This window comes from Lynx rufus, unplaced genomic scaffold, assembly GCF_022079265.1.
Source record: "Lynx rufus isolate CCGP_SWC_20201006 ecotype Redwood Valley unplaced genomic scaffold, mLynRuf1.p SCAF_1, whole genome shotgun sequence".
NCBI lineage: Eukaryota > Metazoa > Chordata > Mammalia > Carnivora > Felidae > Lynx > Lynx rufus.
The window spans coordinates 78,993,675-79,020,968 of NW_025814823.1; the positions used below are offsets into that span (position 1 = coordinate 78,993,675).

The 27,294-nt window shown below is 42.3% G+C and overlaps 1 protein-coding gene across 1 annotated transcript in view; it reads left to right on the forward strand.

Moving 5' to 3' along the window:
- Window positions 1-27,294, forward strand: part of MYO16 (myosin XVI) — a 467,181-nt gene that overhangs the window by 51,037 nt on the left and 388,850 nt on the right. Inside the window, exon 4 of the mRNA XM_047086088.1 lies at window positions 9,253-9,396. Coding sequence (XP_046942044.1) covers window positions 9,253-9,396 — 144 coding nt within the window. The remainder of the gene's footprint in view (window positions 1-9,252; window positions 9,397-27,294) is intronic.

The following is a 27,294-nucleotide window of genomic DNA, read 5'->3' on the forward strand; positions in this document are numbered from 1 at the left end:
TGAGACACCCAGGCGCCCCAAGGAAGATTTTATTTTAAAACTGATTTAGGTATTAAAGAGCAAACATGGTGGATAGATATGTGGAAGTTGTCTACACTTTCCCTGCCCCCCCCCCACTCCGGAGCGTCTGGGCATCCACCAGGTTACTCTACCCTCCTTTGCTTTCCTGGAAGGTATAAGGGGAAAGCTGTAAGGCCAAGTGCTGGCAAGAAATGAATCATAGCAGAAGAAAATGTGCCCTCTCCAGGGACTGTCCCTGGGAGTTTCTTGGGTGATGGGGAATAGGGGACATTGATACAGGATGGTACACCAGGAAGCAGAGGCGATTGAATGAGCAAGATGGACCCAAGTGATCATGTCATTGAGGAGGAGAGTCCAGCCATTCTGCAGTCTGAGGACGATGCTAGAAAGTGCTAGAAGTAGAGTTTCTGTTGCCTGGAAACCATGACTCCTTTAAATTTTTCCAAGGATGTAATTAATTCAATTTCTTTTTAATGTTTTACTTATTTTTGAGAGACAGAGAGAGACTGAGCGTGAGCAGCAGGGGAGGGGCAGAGAGAGGGAGACACAGAATCCGAAGCAGGCTCCAGGCTCTGAGCTGTCAGTACAGAGCCCGACACGGGGCTTGAACTCATGAGCAGTGAAATCATGACCTGAGCCAAAGTCGGATGTTTAACCGACTGAGCCACCTGGGTGCCCCAAAAGTCAAATGTGTGGCCCAACTTTGCATGGTAAAATCCAACATTTCTTTTGTCTGTGAGAATCATGTTATCCATAACTGGAAAGTCTGAGTCCAGCATTTTTTATCATTAATAGAGTATCCATCTGCATCTTGACTGAAAATCTTAACCTTGATCTATACTGCGGGTATATTTTTATTTGGATTGCCTGCGTGCATGGCTTAGGGGGTAAAAGTGCACATTGTGGCATTTCTCAGAAGGTCACCAGAAACCGAAGGGAGTGAGTTTTCATTTTTGAGCAAAAGTACCACACAGGACTGGTTCATTCAAAAATTCTAAAAAATTCTGTAGTAAAGTTACCAGCGAGGTTTTTTTTTTTGTTGTTTTGTTTTGTTTCTGCAATAATAGAACCCACTTTATAATGAATCAGAATCTTTCATGACAGGGTGAAGGCAGATGGGTGAGGAATTCTTTACAGATGTCTTTGATCTGTGAGCCCCTCTGAGAAAAATCCCAGCCAACCAGCATGGAGAGCACTGGGACAGAGCCTTCCCAACTGGAACTTGGATGTTGCACCCAGAAAGGTTTTCCCTGAGGTATCAGCTTGAAACTCTCCTGCTCAGAAAGGCCTTCCATGCCAAATGATGTGTAATTCCCTAAAGAGCTATTTTCATTCCTCCTCCAGATTGTTCATGCTGTTTCCTACTTTGGGGTGCTTCTCTGAGATGGCCCCACAGCTCACTGGACTTCCCCCATCATACTTCTCTTTTGACTGCATTACCTTCTTGAATTTGGCTATTGACTGGGGACAGTATCTAGTTCATAGACCAACTCTGGCATGGCACCACCCTGGGCGTATGGTAGATCTTCAGTGAATAATTAATCGATTATGATTAATGTCTCAGCCCACCTCCCCTCACAATCCTTCAAGACTCAGATCCTGTTCTGAGTACCCCATATTGGAGTACTATTCCAGTTCTACTCAGGCTGTTGGTAGCCCCCACCGTGACTCTATAGGATGCTCTGAACACCCTCAATCTCATTTAAGTGGGTTGTCTGGTACTATGTCATTAAACATTACATGTACATTTCCAAGCACAGTACCTGGAATAGAGTGTTGCCTAACAAAATCTTGGTGATCCAAAGTGAAGCAAACCAATATTGCAGCCGAAGGGGCAGAGTTTACGTTCACTTAAAAGGATAAAAGTTTGATTAGGATTTAAAATTTTCTGGAAATGCGTCAATGGTACATCTGAATCTCTTTAGAAATAGCCGGTTTTATAATTAGAGTTTGGTTCAATTGGCTGGAAGATATGTGTGTTTGGAAGGCAGGTGGCAATAATAATAACCATAATTCAACTTTAGATGTTCTGGGTCATTTCTGTATGGCAAGGTAATCTGCAGTACAAGTATTTACCAGGGAGAAGATACAGATCTTCTTTGACTTATGATGGGGTTATGTCTGGATAAACCACGGAAGTTGAAAATATCATTAAGTCAAAATACATTTGATACGTCTAACCTACTGAACATTATAGCTGAGTCTAGCCTGCCTTAATTGTGCTCAGAACATGGACATTAGCCTACAGTTGGGCAAAAATCATTGAACGCAAAGCTCATTTCCTAATAAAATGTTGACTACCTCCTGTAATTTATTGAATTCTCTACTGCAAATGACACGCACAGAATGGTTACCTGGGTTCAGAATGGTTGTCAGCATCTCGGTTGTCTCTGCTCACGATGGTGTGGCTGTGTGGGGGCTGTGTCTGCTGCCCCAGCATCACGAGAGGGTGAACTGCGTGTCGCCAGCCCTGGACGTGATCCAAATTCAAAATTCTTTCACACCTTCATAACGTCTAAATATCATTAAGTTGAACCATGGTAAGTACGAGACCATCTGCACGTGAAAAGCAAAAATGATGAGAGGTATGGTCAAGAGCATGTAATGAGTGCAGTTCCTCAATGTGAGATAGTGGCAGATAAGTCGAAGTGATTTTGTGCAGATCCAGGCACTGGCTGGAAAGGCTGGCCGGTGGGATTGGTATTCAGTACAAAGGGCCATATGGAAGTTCTAGAGAGATTTCAAAAACTTTAAAAATTGCAACAGATTCAAATTCATTTTGCTACTGATAGAAATCTCTATACGTGTGTGTCCCTGTCTCTGTCCATCTGTGTCTGGTTGTAAAAATGTTTTGAATCGCTGAGAACTCATACAGATAAGACAGGAAAAATGGGCAATGATGAAAACAAATTGATTGTATAAATCATATTGCTTCCCCTCCCCCACCCCTTCCAGAGAGTTCAGACATAATTTTTTTGTTTAATAGTAGACTTGTGCTTAGCACATGATATCCACTCAATAACTGATATCTGGATCAAATTAGATGTTGTCCTGGTAACTTTTTGCTTGTCTCCTCTGCCCCAGAGGCTTTGAAATCAACACTGTGAAGTAAAAAGGGAAGTGTGTGCTGAAAATGTATAGACATCGAGAATGAGAAAGCTAATATCACAGTATATCCAACTCATGTTAAAAAAAAAAAAAACCAGCCAAAAACTTGCAAGTGATAACTTTCATGTATGCACGATGAATGTGTGAATTCAGTGTTTGGAGAAATCTTTTGATTTTCTGAGTGATAGATTTCAGGGTTGTTCAAGACATACTCCTTAGCTAACCAGAAGGACTGAAATACATAAGATATCCCTTATGACAAGATGTGGGGAGAAGACAGAACATCTTAAGTTTAAAATTGTCTGTATTTGTTAATTTGGTTTCTGTGATTTCTCGGGTCTTTTCAGTGGAATCAGGAATACGTGTTGTATGGGGTTTGAACCTTGCGAAACGTTACCGTTGTTTAGAAACAGTTCCAAAGAGTGGAAGCATGCGTCACCGAGAAGCTGTGGACTGCTGACTTGGTGTGGAGAGTGTTGTCTGTCACTAATCCTGGCCAACTCAATAAACAGTCTTGGAGGAAGACTTATTTGCCTTGTTGCTCTCTAAGTATGCTTTAGGAGGTAGAACACGATGTTTTTGTCGTCACGGGCTGTGATGTTAGGACTTACGACTTAGCGTGGAGCCAGTCTTGGTGGCGGTAAACCAGGGGGCGGTAACTCCAGTAAAACGTGGTGGAGGTTTGTGGGGTCCTGGAGTCAAGGCACTTCACGCTTTCAGAGAGGGGGGTAACCCAGTGTTGCTGATGTCCTCAGACCATGGGGACGACTGTGATCTCAGTCCCTAACTTTGATGAAAGAGGAGAGTGACCCGGATGGGAGAAGAGGGGTAGTATGTAAGGATAGAGTGAATCTTAGAAAGAAGCACTTTAAGGTGAACAGACAATGATTCTAAAAGAATCAATAAGCTAAGGGGCGCCTGACTGGTTTAGTCAGTGGAGCGTGCGATTCTTGATCTCAGGTCATGAGTTCAAGCCCCATGTTGGGCGTAAAGCTTACTTAAAAAAAAAAAAAATCAATAATCTCAGAAAATGGCCAAGCCTTTTCAGGGCCTGATAGGAGAAAAGTTTCTCTACACCGAAGAAGGCTGCAGGAGAGACGGTGTTTCCAGAGAGATCGATTTCCACTGAGGTTCTGTGGACATTTCCAGGTGAGGGAATGAACCAGAAGTTGGCTGGAAGGCAGTGCAGTGTGTGGACTTGAGGGACCTGGTTGGGGGCAGGTTGGTTGAGAGGTTGGGCAGTTCAGCGAGGGCTTCACGGGCACACGGTCCGCTCAGTCACACGGGAGTCTGTGCTCCGCAGGGCCCGTGCTTGGTTTCATGTTGTGCTGTCGCCATCTTGAAATTCTTAGCCATTTTTTTTTTTTCAACATTTATTTATTTTTGGGACAGAGAGAGACAGAGCATGAATGGGCGAGGGGCAGAGAGAGAGGCAGACACAGAATCGGAAACAGGCTCCAGGCTCTGAGCCATCAGCCCAGAGCCCGACGCGGGGCTCGAACTCACGGACCGCGAGATCGTGACCTGGCTGAAGTCGGACGCTTAACCGACTGCGCCACCCAGGCGCCCCTTAGCCATTTTTGAATAAGGGGCCTCACTGTTCCCTTTTGCACTGGGTCCCACAGATTATGCAGCCAGTCCTGCCTGGACCTTAGAGAGGCAGGGGAAGGGGACGGGAGGAGCTGGAGACTTGGTTCCAGGCAGTCAAGGTGGACTGGTGCTGTCAGAGCTCTCTGAAGGTGACAAAGTGGCTGTTCAGCCACCTTCTTGGTGCTGTAAGCTGTTGCCAGAAACTGGTTGAAGCGATGAAAGGAGCCTGAACTGGGAGGAAGATTTGCTTGAAGAAAATTCTTTCTAGCGAGAATTAGCTTTACTATCTAACGATAATGTTGTAAGAACATTGTAACAGGAATGTTCAACCATCATAATCTTTTCAGACAAGTGTGATTAGAAGGTATTTATTGCTGTCAAATTATTATTCATGATCCGTGGAAATGTGGATCTAAAAATTACCTTCCTTGAGAGAGGCTGATACCATTTTCAGCACTGTATCTAATTAAGTCTTTTTTTTGGTGAAAGACACCGCAAAGGCAAACTGTAGGTATCTCTGAATTGTAAATGCGGATTCCCGAGGTGCAGGATGAGGATATCTTGACAGACACACGGAAGGAGGAGTTGCATCACTGTTGATTATGCAGTGAGTTATCACAATGATAAAGAGAACAGAACAGGAATTACCTGCATGTGAATTTCCTAAAATAAATTGCATCCAGGCCCCAATTCTAAAACCTATTTATTGAGCCTTTATACTCTGATCTGTATCTTATTAGTCATCGTATCCAAACCTGCAGCCACTGTCGGTGGGGCCACGATTCATACCGTCTTCATTACGGTTACACACGACACGGTACATCACATGTGCAGAGATCTTGGTTCAGACCTGAAACTAATCCCTCAGATTTCACATCCACCATTGCCCCACATGCGTCCGCACATCCCAATACTGATGCCTGCTTCTATCTTCCTTTCTATGGGACGTGTGCCATGATTTTGCATTACATTGACTATGTTCTTGAGACCTCCAGGTCTCAAGGAGGGAAATATGAATGTTTTCCATGACTGTATTATGCTTGTGAACCACAGTTCATACTTCTTTCTTTCTTTGTTCCTTCCTTGCTTCCTTCCTTTCTTCCTTCCTTCCTTTCTTTCTCTTCCTTCCTTCCTTCCTTCCTTCCTTCCTTCCTCTCTCTTTCTTCCTTCCTTCCTCTTTCTTTCTTTCTTTCTTTCTTTCTTTCTTTCTTCCTTCCTTTCTTTCTTTCTTCCTTTCTTTCTTTCTTTCCTTTCTCTCCTTCCTTCCTTCCTTCCTTCCTTCCTTCCTTCCTTCCTTCCTTCCCCTCTCTTCCTTCCTTCCCCTCCCTTCCTTCCTTCCTTCCTTCCTTCCTTCCTTCTTTCCTTCCTTCCTTCCTTCCTTCCTTCCTTCCTTCCTTCCTTTCTCTCTCCCTTCCTTCCTTCCTTCCTTCCTTCCTTCCTTCCTTCCTTCCTTCCTCTTCCTTCCTTTTCCTTCCTTCCTTCCTTCCTTCCTTCCTTCCTTCCTTCCTTCCTCTTTCTTTCTTCCTCCCTTTCTCTCTCTCTTCCTTCCTTTCTCTTTCTTTCTTTCTTTCTTTCTTTCTTTGAAATATCAGTTAATAATTGGGCTATCTTCTAATTACTAACTTTAATGAGAATTAAATACTAAGGAAAAAACATAAATCAATCCACATAGTCCCCATTTCAATCTGTGTGGTTACTGTCTGGAGATGTCCCACAGCTCACCAATGCTCTGTTCACTATTTAAAGTCATTTTTTTGCTCGCACGCCCTTTGTGGAATCTATGTTACTGGTTCACCAGTCTTGTCTTCCACAACATCTTATTCATTGTTGGTTCCATTCATTGGTATAGTTTTTATCTCAGCCATGCTAGTTCTCATCTCCAGGAGTAAAATTTGAGTCTTACTGCTATCTTCCATGTCTCTACTTACTGTGTTCAAAGGTTTCCCAGTGTTTTGAACATACATAATGCGGCTTATTGTAACAGTTTAACACACAGATTTGGTCCTTTGTTAGGTGTATCACTTCTGAGCTGGTTCCCCATTGATCATTCTTTCTCCTCCTTGTGGGTCTTATTTGCCTGCTTTCTTATATATCCGGTCATTTCTTCTTGGATGTTGGACATAGTGAATTTTGCCTTGTTGGTTACTGAATATTTTTGTATTTCTGTAAATAATCTTGAGCTCTGTTTGGGGGGGGGGCATTGGAGTTATTTGGAAACAGTGTGATCCTTTCAGAACTTGAATTTAATACTTCTTGGTGGGAATAGAGTAGCTTCCAGCCCAGGGTTCCTATCTCCCCTTCTACACCTGCACTGAAGCAAGACATGTGTGTGCACAGACTCCGTCCTGTGCGCACTGGCCAGCTCGGTCTCTGGACTTTTGGTTCAGTCTCCTCTTGAGTGGCCCTGGGTGACACAGATTCTTTCTGTGCTGCAGCTTGGGAATGCCTTCAAGGCTGTGAGCTGGAGCGACAGCAACAATGTGACCACCTCCTTTCTTCCCAGCTCTCGGAAGTCATATTTTTTCTGAGTGGTTTTGTTTTTGTTTCAGCTGATTCAGGCAGGAATGTAAATCCGGTCCCTGTTACTCATAAGGGAAGTGCTCCTGTGGTTTTTTAAAATTCTACTATCCAGTGAATAGGTTGGTAAGTTGACATGGCAATACTTCTGGTGGTGGTATGGCTACTGTTTCTTTTGGGACGGAAACTTATTTTATGCATCGAAATCTTATAAAAAGCATATATCTTTCAACCCATAAATTTTGCTAATAGATATTTAGCTGATTTATTGGCTTAGGTCCGTTTTTAAACTAATTAACTAATATGCATTTGATATTAATGTAGCCTTTTAGATACAAATATAAAAAATCAGACTTCTGTAGACCAGATAATTCATAAGGTCTAGGGCAAAATGAATATGTGGGACTCTTCAAAAATTATGGGAAATTCATGATGGCCACAGAGCATTAAACCCAGTCCAGGACCCATCTACGCATGACTGCAGAGATCATGCACCCGCGAAGCCAGCACTGACCAGCATATTTTTATGAGTTTTACCTATAAATAGTAAATATAAGAAGCAAAACAATTTCCTGGAGAGTTTCATTTAGTAGTCTATGAAATTTCCAAAAAGCACAGTATTATACAGTGATTAAAATTTATGTTAGAAGATTTTTTTTTTTAATTTTTTTTTTCAAAGTTTATTTATTTTTGGGACAGAGAGAGACAGAGCATGAATGGGGGAGGGGCAGAGAGAGAGGGAGACACAGAATCGGAAACAGGCTCCAGGCTCCGAGCCATCAGCCCAGAGCCTGACGCGGGGCTCGAACTCACAGACCGCGAGATCGTGACCTGGCTGAAGTCGGACGCTTAACCGACTGCGCCACCCAGGCGCCCCTATGTTAGAAGATTTTGAAATTATAATAGTTCGCTGTTAGAAGTTGGCACTGTGGAGTTTTTAGTTGTGCTATGCAACTGGTGTGAGGGTTGCATTTGAGTATGATGGGGGATGAATTCGGAAGGACCGTGAAGGGTCATGTCTGCCTTGGATACAGTACAGTAATGAAGCTTTATTCTTTGGTCAGTGACAAACTCTGTACATTTTAAAGCAGAAACATCATGTGATGAAATGTGTATTTCAGAAAGATAATTATGGTAAATTGTCCAAGATTTTCTGATAATCTTATCTACAGATGAATGGCACTGCTAGGAATTTACCCAAGGGATACAGGAGTGCTGATGCATAGGGGCACTTGTACCCCAATGTTTATAGCAGCACTTTCAACAATGGCCGAATTATGCAAAGAGCCTAAATGTCCATCAACTGACGAATGGATAAAGAAGATGTGGTTTATATACACGATGGAATACTACATGGCAAGAGAAAGAATGAAATATGGCCTTTGTAGCAACGTGGATGGAACTGGAGAGGGTGATGCTAAGTGAAATAAGCCATACAGAGAAAGACAGATACCATATGGTTTCACTCTTATGTGGATCCTGAGAAACTTACCAGAAGACCATGGGGGGAGGGGAAGGAAAAAAAAAGGTTAAAGAGGGAGGGAACCAAAACACAAGAGAATCTTAAAAAGTGAGAACAAACTCAGGGTTGATGGGGGGTGGGAGAGAAGGGAAGGTGAGTGATGGGCATTGAGGAGGGCATCTGTTGGGATGAGCACTGGGTGTTATATGGAAGCCAATTTGACAATAAATTTCATATAAAAAATAATAAAGTTTGTTCACACACACACACACACACACACACACACACGAGAAGAGGACCCAAATAGTGAAAATCTCCCCTCCTTCCTAATGTCTGTCCTTATTTTCTTATTTTTCTTTCTACTGTGTATGGATGTAATTTCCCCTTGAGCCTTCCACGTGCCCCTTACGTGAGCTGGAGAACATGAATACATTCTTTCTCCATTTAGCCCCATCTCTCAAACTCTAGATTGCCAGTGGAGTTTTTTTCATGGACATTTGCAATAAACCTTATCACTGTTTGAAATATGTTTCCTTTTTTCTTCTTTCTTTCAGTGCGCTCGGTATGATAATGCCTTCATTGCAGAGATCCTGATTGACAGAGGGGTCAATGTCAACCACCAGGATGAAGACTTTTGGACACCAATGCACATCGCCTGTGCTTGTGATAACCCTGACATCGTCCTGCTGCTTATATTAGTAAGTAAAGCAATGTGGTTTATTACCATTTGATGATTCGATGGCATATAAAAGGCTGTGTATTTAACTAGTAACATTTCACAATATGTAATACTTTGGTTGATAAAAAAATGTGTGTGTGTGTGTGTGTGTGTGTGTGTGTGTGTGTGAGTGTGATCGTTTGTTTTCCTGGAATTACCAGAAAATTAAAGACTAAGGTTGTGGGTCACATAGTTCATAAAACAAATTGCACAGATGTCATGTGAAGCTATGCTGCCTTTTCTGGGAAATTATAAGCCTTAATATTTGCAGATCAGTCTTAACTAAAATGGTTTGAGAAGTGTTGTTTCATTAAGTCCACAGTCCATTCTATTCTTAATTTTTAGCCAACTAGACACACGGTATCTATTAAATCTTATCCTCTTGGTGACATCTAGTAAAGAAGTATCTGCAACATTTCTTTATGAGGAAATGAAAACGTTAAGTAAAACAATCACTAGATTTACTTGTCGCTCTTGTTTTCGGGTAGAGCTTAGACGCTGACATTGACCCTCACACCACACTTTAATTATTTTGGAATTAGGATTGGGGATTTTTTTTTCTGGTGAGTTTAGCTCTAACAAAGGTTTTAAGAAGTTGTGCAGGATTTTTTTGAAAACATGTGCCTCTCAATGTCTGATGACATTGCGTGTCTTTAACAGACAGAACTGAGCAACAGAATTTGACTTCACTGCATGTATGAGCTGGAGGTCAAATCTGTAGTTTTCAAATTAACATTTTCCTGGTTCTGCAGTTCCCTTTTCTCACATCGTATGCATAGTTCTATTTCTGATAGTTATCTTAGTGACCTTCCTTTACTGAGCACGCATTTAATTAATATTTATTGATTATCACTTTCAACACAGTTCCTGCCTTTGAAGAAATTACAGTTTATTCATTCATTCAGCAAATCATTGTTGAATAACCACTATGTTCTAGGTGCTACACAGTGGGCAAAAAGACATTGGACGTTATAGAGTGTGGCAAAAACAAACCAAAGCAAGTAAAGGGAGACTGAGAAATTTGATTAGTGGCTTAAGCAAGTCTGAATAGTCTCCTTGCCACCATCTAAGAGCCAGCCCAGCCAGCCATCCACGGGAATAATTTACTTTTAAATAAATATGGATGAAACACATTGTCCTAAAAATTGTAATTTCTATAGAAACGTGTTCCCATCAACAACTCCAAACGAGAGATTTATTTTATTTCCAGAATTAAATGCCATTGTACTTGGTTTAGCACTGCATTTTCCAATATTCTCTCCGTTTTCCAAAGATTATGGATGCGTAAGAGACTGCGTAAATATTTGAGTGCCTTTTGTTCTGTACCAAGAGGGTCAGCAGTGAACAAAAGTAGCCGAAATCCCTGCAGAAATCCCTGCCTCGTGGGGCTTACATTCTACCGGGGAGAAGGACAAACACGCAAATGAGTCAAATACACAGGATGTCACCCACAGAGAACCGTTGGAAGGACAAGAAGAGAGGAGTAGAGAGTATTAAGGGGTGGCCTCATGGAGAAGGTGACACGTGAACCATGAGCCACATGGAGGGGTAGTCACGAGGTGAGCAGGGTGTGGGGGGATAGCAAGGGTCTTGTATTTGTGGAACAGCAAGGAAACCAGTGCAGCTGGAGTGCAGCGGGTGGGGGCAGGGGGGGCCAGTGTCGGAGACACAGGTGGTGGATCTGCTGGCACCAGTGGGCGGGACATTGGAATCTCCTTTCACCCCAGGTGACTCGGGGATCCTTTGGAGAGTTTGGGTGGAGAAATGATGCAATCTGACTTATGTCTGAGAAGGTCACTGCCTGCCGTGTTGAGAACAAACAAGCGGAGGGGAAGGATGGGGGGCACTTAGCACCCTGCTGTCAGCTGCCAGGCTAGCCCCGGTGGGGTGGTGGGACGTGACTGGCATCTGCACGTGTGCAAGGTCAGGCTGTCCGTGTTTGGTGTGGGATTGGATTTAGCACTTGAGAGAAAGGACACGAGTCATAGATGGTCTGCCCCTTTTGGTGCGAAGACGAGAGGGTTGGAATTTGTGTTAAAAGCATCTGAATCATCTTTTTCAAGATTGTCAGGAAATCCTTGTCTAGAGAAACAATTCCATCTCTCTCTCTCTCTCAAAAATAAATAAATAAACATATTTTTATAAAGGGGGCGGTCACCTGGGTGGCTCAGCTGGTTACGCGTCTGACTCTTGGTTTCGGCTCAGGGTCGTGATCTCACGGTTCGTGGGTTCGAGCCCTCTGCTGATAGCGCGGACCCTGTTTGGGATTCTCTCTCTTCCTCTCTCTCTGCCTTTTTCCACCCCCTCAAAAGTAAATAAATAAACATAAAAAAAAGATTTCGGTGAGTTGAGATAATTACGTATTGTGGGTTTTTGTTAAGTAGAGATGTGTGAATGTGTGTGTTGCTGTCGTATCCTGAACAGCATTAGAACATTCCTACTTTAATTGGATCACAAGTGGTTTGTGTTGATGGAGTAGGTTTAGGTACTGTGAATATTGTCAGTATTATTGCCAAATGATCTACAAAATTCTAGAAGATACTAATACTTGACTTTTATACAGCACTTCATATGTGCCTGGTATTTTTCTACAGGCTTCATAGGGATTAATTCACCCTACTACATATGTGCTAGCTTTCACCTGCCTTCGATAGGTGAGGGACGGGTGCTCAGAGAGGCAGTGCAAATGTTGCAGGCCAGAACATAGTGTCTGAGACCAGGTTTGGTGTCCTAATCTGAACCCCAGTCCCTGTGATCTGTTGTCGTATGGCTAATGCTAGAATTCATACAGAGCCAGAAGTCCCCAGAGTGGACTACTAAGGCCGTCATTCCCATTGTTGTTTTTTATAATTTTTTAAAATATGTATTTATTTTTGAGAGAGAGAGAGAGAGACAGAGCATGAGTGGGAGAGGGGCAGAGAGAGAGGGAGACACAGAATCCTAAGCAGGCTCCAGGCTCCGAGCTGTCAGCATAGAACCCAACACTGGGCTCGAACCCATGAAACTGAGAATATGACCTGAGCCTAAACCAACACTCAGATGCTTAACCTTCTGAGCCACCCAGTCGCCCTCGTATGAACCTTGTTTTTGATGTCTTTCGTTTTAAAGACACCATTTCATTTTATTATTTTATTTTATTTAATTTTTATTTTTTTTAAATTTTTTTTTTCAACGTTTATTTATTTTTGGGACAGAGAGAGACAGAGCATGAACGGGGGAGGGGCAGAGAGAGAGGCAGACACAGAATCGGAAACAGGCTCCAGGCTCCGAGCCATCAGCCTGGAGCCTGACGCGGGGCTCGAACTCACAGACCGCAAGATCGTGACCTGGCTGAAGTCGGACGCTTAACCGACTGCGCCACCCAGGCGCCCCTTTAATTTTTATTTTTAGAGAGAGGGGCAGAGGGAGAGAGAGAATCATAAGCAGGCTCCAAGCCCAGCGCAGAGCCTGACACAGGGCTTGATCCCACGACCCTGGGATCTTGACCTGAATCAAACTCGAGGGCCGGGCACTCAACCAACTGAGCCACCTAGGCGCCCCGTAAAGACACATTTTTAAATATATACTGGTAATTCATAAACATCATCGAACTCACAGCCAGTGACACTGTAACTCATGCCTGAAGGAAGTTTATCCACCCACATATAAGGCTCATCATAGCTTCCTTGCGCTTAGAAGCAGTAGATAGCACTTCAGCACCATGCTTGGGGCTCATTTTAAGCAACAAAATCACCGACAAAAGGACAAAAGTGTGAAAAACATGGCACCAAATAGACTACAGTAAGACTTTTTTTCACTACGACCCTGAACCAAGAAGACGCAGCGTCGTCTCACACGAGCTCGGCTCCCAGCATGTGCACTGGGTGACCGGAATGTTCGTGCATGTGTGCGAATGGCCACGGACATGTACCCGAAGTGCTCATCTTGGTGTTACAAAATAATTCGGCAAACAGGAATAATGAGGACCCACTGTGTTTATTACTAAGCAAGACAATTGATACTTTCTGGAATTTTAAGTATGAAATGGAAGTCATTCCAGTATATTTTCGGAATTGGGGTGGGTCCAAGAAAATGATGGGTTTCTGCAGTAACTTTTCAAAACTTAGACCAAAAGAAATATGATTTTTACAATTTCCAGCACGTAGTTAAATAGGGCTTTGGAGTTTCCTCAAAGTTTTACAAATACCTCACTGGGAAAATAGAGTATTTCTATGACGTGAGCAACACACTTAATATATAATCTCTATTTTTATGCAAAGAAATCAGATATCAGAGAGGTTATATAATAGAATAAAATCTCAAATCTAAATGTTTTGGGTCCCAATAAAATAATGCACTATAATTTTTATATTTATATATAAATATATATACATATATATTTATGTTATATATAAATACATGAATTTAATTATATATATAACATAATATATATCATAATAGTTTTTCCACTGCGAATTTTTTTACTTACCTTGTTTTAGTGATTGTTGAGCGTCTCCCATATGTACATTTTTATTTTTCATCTTACATTATCTGATTTTTTGAAAATATTTTCTGATTTGCACCATATTCAAACACTAATGTTCTATAGCTCAATATTTTACCTTGGTTTTTTTTTTAATAATTTCAAGGTAATTTGCCATTTCCCAGATTTTAACAAGCTTTTCTATTAGGAATAAATCTCAAAAGCTGATAATTGATGAACTCCAGTCATGTCAGGATTTATTCTCTTGAAAATCTCGATTTCACATTTATTCCAACATGTTTATACATGTATGTGTCTGCGTCGTGTCTGGAAGCACACATTGAGTGGGCGCTTATAGGATACGCTCAGAACCTGCTCAGGCACTTGGCACTTGGCTCACCAGCCGGCTTTCCTCTGCCATCAGGTGCCACGGGACTGCCCTCAGGGTGGTCTCTGGGTCTGCTTGCTCTCTTCTCCCCTCTTTCCTCCTGTGACTTTGGATAAAAGATTTGCATTTATTGCGGTTTTCTGAATTTTCACATCTGATGGCGCAGTGCGGCCCCTTCCAAAGCCGGGGCAAATCTGAACACTGTAACAGCCCGTGGCATTTGGAACCATATGAAACAAATCCCTTTCATTTGGAGCTCATTATTTTGAAAGGAGAATAATTTAATTGAGTCAAACACTGCGGGGTGCTTATTTATACTGGAGAAAATGATTCACCCGTGTTACTGACAGATCATCTCGGGCTTTTTCTCTTTTCCTGTTGAAAAACTTGGGAGGCTATAATTTGATATTCCACATGTCCTGGCATTATTTAATAAATCTTACTCTATAAAGGGTAGCTCTGATACATAATTACAAGAAGTGAGTAATAGACAATTGAAGGATACAGTGTCATTTTAATTAGTTTTATTTATTCGCTTATTATTTTTTTAAAAAGTATTTATTTATTTTGAGAACGAGAGAGACAGAGCACATAGGCAGGGGCTGGGCAGAGAGTGAAAGAGAGAGAACTCCAAGCAGGCTCTGCAGTGCCAGCACAGAACTGCGAGACCATGACCTGAGCCAAAGTCAAGAGCCAGACAGTTAACCCAGCTGAGCCCCCCAGGTGCCCCAGGGTAGTGGTGAATTTTCTCTGTTACATACTCCCAGGAGATGTTTGAATGGCTTTTCATTCCTTGAAATCAGGTGCAGGGAAAATGTTAGCAGGTGGACAATCATTTACTAACGGGAGCTCAGCAGTATCTTTACCATTGGCCACAACAACGCACACGGAAGGTTTTTTCGATCCTTGGCTTTTTGTGTTTGAACGTCTGATGTTTGCGATTTTTTTGCCTGTTGGATAGAGGGTGTCATGGACCGTGTCTGGTGGGCAGTGTGGAACCAGATCATTTTAATGGGTGCCGCATTTAATGGGTGTTAGTTTCTGGGAACTAACAATTCTGTTATAACTGAAACAGTAAATGATATTTCAAAAGCATGTTGCTTACTTTGTTAGTGGCTTCAACTGAGAGGTCAAAATTAACTCATTCCCAGACTTTACTCGTTAGTTGCTTGGACCATTCTATACTAGTATGAAGTTTTTATATTGTTTCGTTACAATTTATCTTTCCCATCACTTTGATTTAAATATTAAGACATGGGGCACGCTGCTGTTTAAGATTATATTTCTCCCTAGAAAATGAGCTATAACTCCAGATGGTTCAGGGTAAGTCTGATTCTCCAAGACCTGTGGCAGAGCTGATGTCTATATCAACTTAAAAATTTTTTTTTCTTAATATTTATTCCTTTTATTTTGAGAGAGAGAGAGAGAGAGAACTTGAATGGGGGAGGAGCAGAGAGAGGGAGACACAGAATCTGAAGCAGGTTCCAGGCTCTGAGCTGTCAGCACAGAGCCCGACGTGGGGCTTGAACTCATGAACCATGAGATCAGGACCTGGCCACAGTCGGACATTCAACCGATTGAGCCACCAAGGTGCCCCATCTTTTTATGTAAATGACCCTACATATGATATTCGACCTCTTTCTTAACAGTTTATCTTGCCTTCAACTCCACTGACAAAATAAGTTTTCAGGCTTGAATGTGTTTGGCTTCACCCAACAAACTGTTGATTCCTCCCCCCACCCCCATTTATTCACAGCCTTTGTTCCATTCCAAAAGGTGTGTGTTCGTTCTCTCTACACTATGTGCTCATCCGTCCTCTCTAGATTCAACTAATTTCCACCCTTCAAAGGATTTCTTCCTTACTTTTTCATCTCTCATTTCCATGGTCTTTCTATTGGACTCTTCTTTTAAATTCATAGTTAGGTCCCAGGATCTTCCATTAATTCAGAAAATAAGGAAAACCCTGATCAAATGTATTTCCTGTAATTGTCACCTCAGTGTCTCTCTCATTTTTATAGTCAAGCTTCTCTGAAGAGCAGTGTGCGTTTGCTGACCCACTTATCACCTCTCGGCCATGCTTTGGAGTGGCCAGGCTGGCTGCTGTCCATGCAAGGACCACAGCATGGCCCTTGCCAAGAACACGGTTGGCATCGCTGTGATGGACTCGGGAGGCACATTTTATTGTTTACCCTACTTAATTTATCTCACTAGATCTGAAGGCAAGTGGGTCAAAAAACGAACTTGGGCAGACATCCAGGTTTTTAGCCCCTGTTCGTGGCCATTAAACCCAAGAGCCTCTTTGCTTTATTGAGGTATACTTGATAAACGTGATTGTGTATACATATATTTTAAATTTTTTTAATGTTTACTTTTGAAAGAGAGAGAGACAGAGGGTGAGCAGGGCAGGGGCAGAGATAGAAGGAGACACAGAATCGGAAGCAGGCTCCAGGCTCCGAGCCATCAGCACAGAGCCTGACGCGAGACTCGAACCCACACACCGTGAGATCATGACCTGAGCCAAAGTCGGATGCTTAACCTACTGAGCCACCCAGGCGCCCCATGATTGTATATTTTTTAAGTGTACAACGTGATGATCTGATCTAAGCATACTTTGTGAAACGATTACCACATTCAGATTAATTAATATACATCCACCAACTCACGTAGTGGCCAGTAATTCTTCTTCTGTTGTGGTAAGAATGTGGTAGGAAGATCTACTGTCTTAGCAAAACTCAAGTGTACAGTCACCATCCTGTATGTTAGATCCTGAAAGCACATCCATCCATCTGTAACTGGAGGCTGGTTCTCTGCCCAGTAGCTCCCCATCTCCCCGACCCCAGCCCCTGGTGACCACCCTTCTCCTCCGTGTTTCTAAGAGTTTGACTTCTGTTTGTTGTACGTCCTACCAAGGCCTAAACCTTCCCATCACTAAAATCTATAGTGAAAATCCATCCTGACCTTACGGTGAAAATTCTCACTCAATATTCACTGGGACTAAGACCATGAAAAGGATTTCAGAAAACGGGCAATAGTGTGTGCTTCGTGATTTTTCTATGACTTGACATAAAATTCTTTGAAGGACAGAGAAATACACTTTCATAGGCATCTGACAGAAACATGAGTCCTTTTGGTTTTTCCCAGGCTTGGAAAGTTTGAGACACACATGTGTCCATGTCCAAGGCATAAGGAAAACTTCCTTAGGCTTCCCTGTTCATTTATGTAAGCTCCCATTTTTGGTAAATTATACTTCTTCAAAAGTGCTTTCCATTATAACCTTTTTTCATCTACATTTAAGACAATTTAAAAAATTTAATAATTTAATATTGTAAAGCATTTAGATTTAATTTCTGAATGTCCTTTTAGTAAGACATATTGTTTTTCTTTTTAAAAAAATTTTTTTAATGTTTATTTATTTTTGAGAGAGAGAGCGTGAGCAGGGGAGGAGCAGAGAGAGAGGGAGACACAGAATCCGAAGCAGGCTCCAGGCTCCGAGCTGTCAGCAGAGAGCCCGATGTGGGGTTCAAATCCACGAACCACAAGATCATGATCTGAGCTGAAGTCAGACACTTAACCAATTGAGCCACCCGGGCACCCCAAGATGTGATATTTTTCTAATCACAGAAGCAATTCACATTTATTTCAGAAGCATTGAAAAATATAGAAAAACCAAAAGAACATAAAAGTCCCCCACAATCCCACAGCTCAGAGAAAGTCAACGTTATCATTTTAATGCACAGCTTCCTGGTTCTTTGTGGGGGTGAGCATAGCACCCACGTAGTCCATACGGTTTCTTTGCAATATCGCAAAATTATTCCATGTTTTTAAGTATTTTGTGAAACGTGTATTTAGAGGCTGCACAGTGTTCTAGAGTTTAGATGCTGTAATACTTTTGGGGAATTTCAGCTGTTTCCAGTTTCTCACGCTTAAAAATGATGAGTAATTTGTAATTTAAAAGAGCTGCTATTTACAATGGAACATAATCATCAGTTTTATTTCCTCCATGACTGAGTGGAAGAAGTTCAACTAAAGAGAGCTCTGAGGACGGATACGGATGTCTACGCATCTGGCTCTTTCTAAACTAGAAGCACGTAACTGAGTTTTTCCTAGCTGTTGCCAACTGGATTTCAGCATAAGAATTACGCCGTGATGCTCTAAGACACTCCTCACGTGAAATGGCTGGCCTGTACCTCTGGAGTGTATCTAATAGTTCAGTCCTTGGAAGACTGACAAAGTAGCCAAGTCCAGAACCCTGCATGATAAGGGCTGTGCCATCGTGCCCCACAGCAAGTTTGTGTGGGACGTGGGCTACTGTAGGGTCAGAGATGCCTGGAAGTACTTACTTAGAAGCATCATGTGGCATTTCTGCTCTGCTTTGTTTCTCACCCCCTGCCCCCCGACCTTGTGTTCAAGGTTACATCTCAAGAACGGCTTTGGGATGATGAAATATCACCCCTTTGTGGGTGTCATAGCCCGGGAGTCCTTATACAATATGACTGCCTTTCGATTTGGAATGTGCCTTCTACGTAGGTAGCGCTGAATTGTGTATAGAGCAGTGAAAGAAAATAACTTGCTATCATATGCCTTGACTTTTGGTTCAAGTTGTGTTTTTTCTCAGTGTTCATTCCCTGTAGGTCGATGATCAGTATCCCATGCAGATTTTCCCCTACTGTGTGCCCTCTATGTAGCATTGCTTAGGAGTTTATATTTTATTAGCAATGACTTGCATTGAACCACTTCTGTAAGTGATCACTGTTTCGACGACCCCGTAGTTCTGAGGTGGTTAGATTTTCATACAGTCTGTTCAGCTAAAGAGAAGAGAAAAGGGTCAAGACATTCCCATGAGCATAGAGAAACATTGGTTTTCTGATCCCAGTCATTACGGCTCCCTCTTTACCTCCATTGGAAGAGCACGCCTGACCGCCATACTGGCTGCTAGCTGTGGGTGACAGAGTGTTTTTTACTTAATTCTGAACTCATCCCGGGGACTTGGATGCAATGTTTATTAATAAATCAAGCTCCACAAGATAAGAAATTCCTTCACAGTCAAATTTAAAGAAACATTCAGTCCTTAAACCGCATTGGAAAAGCACATTATCGTACCAGGATACTGCACACTGCTTGCTCGTGTTGGGAGGGCTTGTAAACACAGACCCAGAACAGTGCATATTTCTGGTACTTTCCTGTAATACCATTGTTGTCATTCATGATTCTTGACACCCTCATTTCTTTTTCAATATTATATCTGTTACAACAACCAGATCTGGGTATTTTAATATTCACAGAAATATGATGTTAGGTAATTTAGTCTTTAGATTTTTTTCATTTTAAGTGAAGATATTATGAGATATATATATATATATAATTTCTATCTATAATTTTCTATGATATCTAATATATATATAATTTCTATCTATAATTTTCTGATATGTAATATATATAATTTCTATCTATAATTTTCTGATATGTAATATATATATAATTTCTATCTATAATTTTCTGATATCTAATATATATATAATTTCTATCTATAATTTTCTATGATATCTAATATATATAATTTCTATCTATAATTTTCTATATCATATATATACGTATATACATATATGCATATATATACATATATGCATATACGTATATATATTTATATATACGTATATGCATATATGTATATGTATATTTATATATACATATATGCATATACATTTATATATATATAAAATTTAATTCAGAAAGCTTGAGCCAGGACTTGCCAAATGAAATCACTCTTTGAAGGCTTGGTAGGCTGTGTTCCCTTAATGATTGTAGTCTGTGTTTAAAAAAAAAAATCCTAACACCTAAGAAGGTTTTAACTTTAAGAATTGTGTAATTTGCAGATAATATAACTTGAATAGCTGCTAGTTGTTTTTGTGGAGATGGGGCGGGAGTAAGAAAACACACTGTGTCTCAGAAAACACACACACTTTATCCCCTGGTTTGCTATCATTCATGTGATTTTGGTATTTTGTCTGGTGGGCACATGTCATTTCATGCCGTTTATTAAATCTTTGGCCGGTTGAGATTTAGGAGAAATCAGCAATCTGCATTTACCTGGCAACTGAGAAGGAAAATGAGGAGGAAAGATGTGATGTGGGAAAAGTGTAGAAAAACTAAGACACGTTTGAATTTCGCTCCGTCTGACTGCCCGGGGTACACAGAGTATGCAAGAATACCTAGTGTGGGAACCATTTGGCAGACAGAAGTGCTTTCACCCTTTTCTGTAATAATTGAAGACTTTTACTAAAAAGTTTGGCTTACAACTTGGCAGACTAGGAGTCAGGTGGGAGTGTATATAGGAATAAGGAATATAATAAAAGATAAGATAACTTTTTTGGCTTGAGAAAGTAAATTAAAAAAAAAAAAAAAAGAAGGGAGCCAAGCCAAAACGATGCCATAGAAAAATCCAGTCACCATCCAGTATTTTCTGTCAGCCTAGAGGAAGTAGAAGGGGAATAAATCTGCAAGTAGTAACAGAAGCAAGAGAAGTGTTTGATGGCAGTTTCCACATGACTCTAAGGCTGGGGGCAGAAATAAAATAATGTTTCCAGGAAGCACAAGACAACACAGCTCTGACAGCTGTGAGCCTGTGCAGCACGGGGCCCTCCCTTTAGAGCCCGTGAGGAGTAGGTCCAGGCCAGAGTGCTGCTTTCCACATGAACTGGTTCTCAGAATCGGCAAACATCGGTTCTAGAATTACGTCCTTGGTTCTGACACTCACCTGTCCTGCTGCCCTCATCCGTGGGGACACAGTTACCACCTGCCTCCATTCTTAAATAATGAAACTGGTAACTAAAAGGGTTACCATTGGGGCGCCTGGGTGGCTCAGTCAGTTAAGCGTCCGACTTTGGCTCAGGTCATGGTCTCGCGGTCCGTGAGTTTGAGCCCGCATCGGGCTCTGTGCTGATAGCTCAGAGCCTGAAGCCTGTTTCAGATTCTGTGTCTCCCTCTCTCTCTGACCCTCCCCCGTTCATGCTGTCTCTCCCTGTCTCAAAAATAAATAAATGTTAAAAAAAAAAATTAAAAAAAATTTAAAAAAGGGTTACCATTAAAGAAAAGGGTTTGGGCATCCCCAGTCCAGGTGCCTCCTGATGAGGTCCTTACAGACTGTCCCTGGGACTCAGTCTAGCTCAGTAGTGCCCCAAGCACTTGGCCCAGGGCTTCCCGTCTCACTGTGACCCGTCCAGCAGGTGGAGGCTTCACAGTGCTCTGGGGCGGTGTGGAGTTCTAAGATGGAGATTCTGCAGGGACCCCAAATGCATTTGACCGTGACACCTGGGAGACATCTCTTAAAAACATACTATGCCATGAAATGCAGGTAAAAGTCACAGAAGCTCCTCAGTGAAGCTGGAGAGGAGAAAGGACATCGATGTGTGAGGGGCTGGTTCCACCAGGATCCAGTGCCCTCACCTCTGTTACCTCCTCTGAGCAGAGTTTAGTCAGTAGTGAAAATGTGCAGGGACAGAACTTTCAGAGCATCAGTCTGAGATTGGGGAGAGTTAATTGGAAGGTCGCTGATAACGAGAAATTCTCAACAATAGAATAGTTTAAGAGACTTCACTTCCGTCTCCTCTCCGAGTGAGATGACAGTTGGTCTTAATGACGTCATTGCCCGGGGTTTTCACAGCCAGCGACACAACCAGGTGAGGATCCACCTGGGGTTTGTTTCCAAAATTCATGTCCGTCCCATTTCTGCCACGCTTCTGTATCTATTGCCTTTCTTGGGCTTTGATGAGGATGGGGATTATTTCGTAAATTTAACTGGACCCTTTAAATAAACTGTAAATACCTTGAAGGTAGCTTCTTTGCCTTATAATTTTTATACCACTTCTGCACCCTCATCTGAGAACTGCAGATACGAAGATGCGAAAGAGACCTCAAAACATGGAATAGGGTTATAGGATTGCAGAGTCTGGCAGGGACCTTGTCACATCATCTCATCGAAAGACTTATTTGAACTGTCCCAGGGGCCTGGGGCTGGGTTTGGAGAGGAAGCCACCTCTCCACCTGGAACAACGCCATTGATGGATCTGCTCAGGGATCCTTGAATCCTGACGGGTTTAACCTTTCCTACGGCAGTCAGATTCACCTGCTTCTTCTTGCACGTACTATGCTCTGGATTAGTACAAATTCTGATGATATTTTAGAACAAAAAAAAGCCATTCTCAATAAGCTGGGAGGGAGTCTTCTCCTCAAACTCAGGATAAAAATGGAAACACTATTTTCAAAAATATCTCTGGCGAATTATGTGCATTCATTCATTCATTCATTCATTAAATACATTTTTTATTGAGGGTCCGCTGTGTGCTGTGTGCTAGGCTTGCTCCTAAGGATACATGAGCAACAGAGCAACCAAAGGGTCTTTGGCCTTAAACGTGGATATTGTGTAGGAGAGAAGGTGAGAGTGAGCATAAACACTAATTTGTTTCTTAGTGTATACATATTAATACATTTACATCAATATTTTTATGCGTGCCTCACATCAAATCTCAGCTTCGGGTGAGGGTTGGGATGGGGTAAGTAGGCTGTGTGTGGACCTCACCCCCGTGGCCCTGCGCACACGTGGACTAAGACAGAAGAGGCCCCTCAGTGGAAGCAATGCCTTTGCAAGAACATGACCTGAAATGCTGGTGAGTCACTCTGGGCTTAGGATGTGGTGATGAGAGTGAAGGAAATACTGATGGTATATTTTGAAGGTGAAATCAGTAGTAATGTGGGTCGTTTAACATCAAAGAAGGAGAGGGAATTTATTTTTTTTTTCAACGTTTATTTTATTTTTGGGACAGAGAGAGACAGAGCATGAACGGGGGAGGGGCAGAGAGAGAGGGAGACACAGAATCGGAAGCAGGCTCCAGGCTCTGAGCCATCAGCCCAGAGCCCGACGCGGGGCTCGAACTCACGGACCGCGAGATCGTGACCTGGCTGAAGTCGGACGCTTAACCGACTGCGCCACCCAGGCGCCCCATGGAGAGGGAATTTAAAAATGACTCCAAGCCATCTGTGTTTGGGAAATTGGAAGGGGTGGTGCAAAGACCATCAGAGAAAAAAAAGTTTTCTGTGGGAGGGCTATGCGTTCCTTTTTGAACATGTCAAGGTCAGAATCCATGGAAGATCCACTGGGGGACGTCCAGGAGGCATTGTTTCTGGAACTCAAGAGACAGAGTCTCATCTACACACATGGGAACAGAAGCCCTCGAGTAAATCAGGTCACCCCATCAAAATGAAAGAACTTAGAGTGCCTGGGTGGCTCAGTCGGTTGAGCGTCCGACTTCGGCTCAGGTCATGATCTCACAGCTCGTGAGTATGAGCCCTGCGTCGGGCTCTGTGCTGATGGCTCGGAGCCTGGAGCCTGCTTTGGATTCTGTGTCTCCCTCTCTCTCTCTCCCCCAACCCACTCGCATTCGTCTCTGTTTCTCTCAAAAATAAATAAACATAGGGGCGCCTGGGTGGCGCAGTCGGTTGGGCGTCCGACTTCAGCCAGGTCACGATCTCGCGGTCCGGGAGTTCGAGCCCCGCATCAGGCTCTGGGCGGATGGCTCGGAGCCTGGAGCCTGTTTCCGATTCTGTGTCTCCCTGTCTCTCTGCCCCTCCCCCGTTCATGCTCTGTCTCTCTCTGTCCCAAAAATAAATAAAAATGTTGAAAAAAAAATAAAAAAAAATAAACATTAAAAAAATTTTAAATAAAAAGAAATGAAAAAAAGTGAAAGAACATTTGAAAGATGGTCCAACGTATACCAGTTAAAAGACTGTTAGAGAAACAGGAGGCTGCAGAGAAAACTGGAAGAGAGGAGCCAGATTTAGAAGGCAAACCAGAAGCTGGTGCTGTCGTTAGTGTCCAGGGGAAACATGGCTGGAGAGTTTCCTTGTGGATGGCGGAGTGGGAATTAACGGGAGAAGCTAGTCATTCAAACGTGGGGAAGTAAATGCTAGGAAAGTTTCAAATTGTGTCCCAAGCTCAAATGCAAGGACATATACACTCTGTGTCGTTTCCCTTTCGTATGTGTATAAATATCGCAGTGTGGAACATTAAAACTGTAATAGAATATGCTAGACTAAAGAAAGAAAAAGAGAGGAGCTGATACCATAAGGCACCAGAGATAAATCACACATGAGGACCATTAACGCAAGGTATTTAGGGACAGAAAATATCAATTGTCCACATTCACAGTTTGCCGGTAAACAAAACCAGAAAAGGCTGTATTTTCTCCGAGCAAAGTATGGAGTGTTCGGATGAACAAAATAAGCCTTTTATTTTATGTATTTATTTTTTTAATGAAATTTATTGTCAGATTGGTTTCCATACAACAACCAGTGCTCATCCCAACAGGTGCCCTCCTCGATGCCCATCACCCACCCTCCCCTCCCTCACACCCCCCATCAACCCTCAGTTTATTCTCGGTTTTTAAGAGTCTCTTATGGTTTGCCTTCCTCCCTCTCTGTAACTCTTTTTTCCCCTTCCCCTCCCCCATGGTCTTCTGTTAAGCTTCTCAGGATCCACATAAGAGTGAAAACATATGGTATCTGTCTTTCTCTGCCTGACTTCTTTCACTTAGCATAATACCCTCCAGTTCCATCCACGTTGCTGCAAATGGCCAGATTTCATTCTTTCTCATTGCCAAGTAGTATTCCATTGTGTATATAAACCACATCTTCTTTATCCATTTGTCAGTTGATGGACATTTAGGCTCTTTGCATAATTCGGCCATTGTTGAAAGTGCTGCTGTAAACACTGGGGTACAAGTGCCCCTATGCATCAGCACTCCTGTATCCCTTGGGTAAATTCCTAGCAGTGCTATTGCTGGGTCATAGGGTAGGTCTATTTTTAACTGTTTGAGGAACCTCCACACTGTTTTCCAGAGCAGCTGCACCAGTTTGCATTCCCACCAGCAGGGCAAGAGGGTTCCCATTTCTTCACATCCTCTCCAGCATCTATAGTCTCCTGATTTGTTCATTTTAGCCACTCTGACTGGTGTGAGGTGATATCTCAGTGAAAATAAGCCTTTTAGAAAGCAGGGAACACTGACTGGTATTAGAGAATAATTAAATGAAAATCAGTGAGGTAGAAAGACACTGCCTCATTTCGTGCAAGGTCTTTGTCAATGAATATTGTGTGGTTCACACAAAACCATGATATGAAGGGAAATAAATGAGTGGCTTAGTAGGACACGTAATATAAGTGAATTGCACAATACCTTCAAATTATGTTCAATTTACCCTCACCATAGGGGGCTCTTTATTAACGTGGAACCCATGATTTCTTGTCTCAGCTTTTTCTCGGAAACACTCATTCACCGTGGTTCCTTATGAAATTGTATCTTTTAATTGGATCGTTGACCTTTAATTATATCGTGGCCACTCATTGATTCAAACGTTACTCAGGTTTGCTTGCCAGATAATCATTGACTTGTCTAAAGTTTTACTCCTCACCTTTGACTTTAGTAGATTTGAAACTCATCCGGGACCCAAGAGAACAGTCCTGTGTTTTCATCTTGTTTCAGAGTGTTGTTCATTGTTTATTTTGAAGAATACTTTTATCAATATAAATGTCACACATTTATTGTAGAAAATTGAAGGAAACCCATACATGTAAAGAAGAAAATTAAAAATCACTAATAATTCCATTGCATAGAGCTAATCACTGAGTATGTTTTGATGTGTTCTGTCCTCTGTGTCTCCCCTCCCCACATGTCAGAATTTACACAGAATTTACCTGATATGATGTGTACATGTATGTATTGGTAGCTTTTCTTTTTATATACACTTTCTGCACATCCCCAGGTCCTAAAATTTTCTTCTACATGGTGGTTTAGTAATACGCAGTTGTGTCATATAAATGTCCTTATTTAAGTATTCTCTTTTATTTTTTATTTTATTATTTTTTTTAATTTTTAAAAATTTTTATTTATTTTTGAGACAGAGGGAGACACAGCACAAGTGGGGGAGGGGCCGAGGGAGAGGGAGACACAGAATCTGAAACAGGCTCCAGGCTCTGAGCTGTCAGCACAGAGCCCGATGCGGGGCTCGAACTCACAGACCGTGAGATCATGACCTGAGCCGAAGTCAGACGCTCAACTGATTGAGCCACCCAGGTGCCCCTATTTTATTTTATTTGTAATGTTTTTACTTATTTTTGAGAGAGAGAGAGAGAGAGAGAAAGAGAGAGAAAGCATGAGCAGGGGAGGGGCAGAGAGAGAGGGAGACACAGAATCCAAAGCAGGCTCCAGGCTCCAAGCTGTCAGCACAGATCCTGATGCAGGGCTTGAACTCACTAACTGTGAGATCATGACCTGAGCCGAAGTCAGACGCTTAACCGACTGAGCCACCCAGGTGCCCCTATTTTATTTTATTTTATTTTATTTTATTTTATTTTATTTTATTTTATTTTTTTTCAACGTTTATTTATTTTTGGGACAGAGAGAGACAGAGCATGAACAGGGGAGGGGCAGAGAGAGAGGGAGACACAGAATCAGAAACAGGCTCCAGGCTCTGAGCCATCAGCCCAGAGCCTGACGCGGGGCTCGAACTCATGGACCGCGAGATCGTGACCTGGCTGAAGTCGGACGCTTAACCGACTGCGCCACCCAGGCGCCCCTTTTATTTTATTTTTAATGTTGATTTATTTTTGACAGAGAGAGAGAGAACAAGCCGGGGAGGGGCAGACAGAGAGAGAGGGAGAGAGAGAGAATTCCAGGCAGGCTCTGCACTTCCAACACAGAGTCTGATGTGGGGTTTGATCCCATGAACCTTGCCATCATGGCCTAAGCTAAAATCGGATGCTTAACTGACGGAGCCACCCAGGCGCCCCAAGTCTTCTCCTACTTTAGACATTTTATCCAAATTTTCATTACTTTCTCTGTTTTTACAACACTATTATTCACGGTCATGGCAATATCTATTTCGTGTTAAATAACTATGTTTATATCGCTACACTTTGGCTTTTCATCTTTTGTCTGGCAGATGGGGATTCAGCTCTTGGTGCCACAGACCCAGGCCCT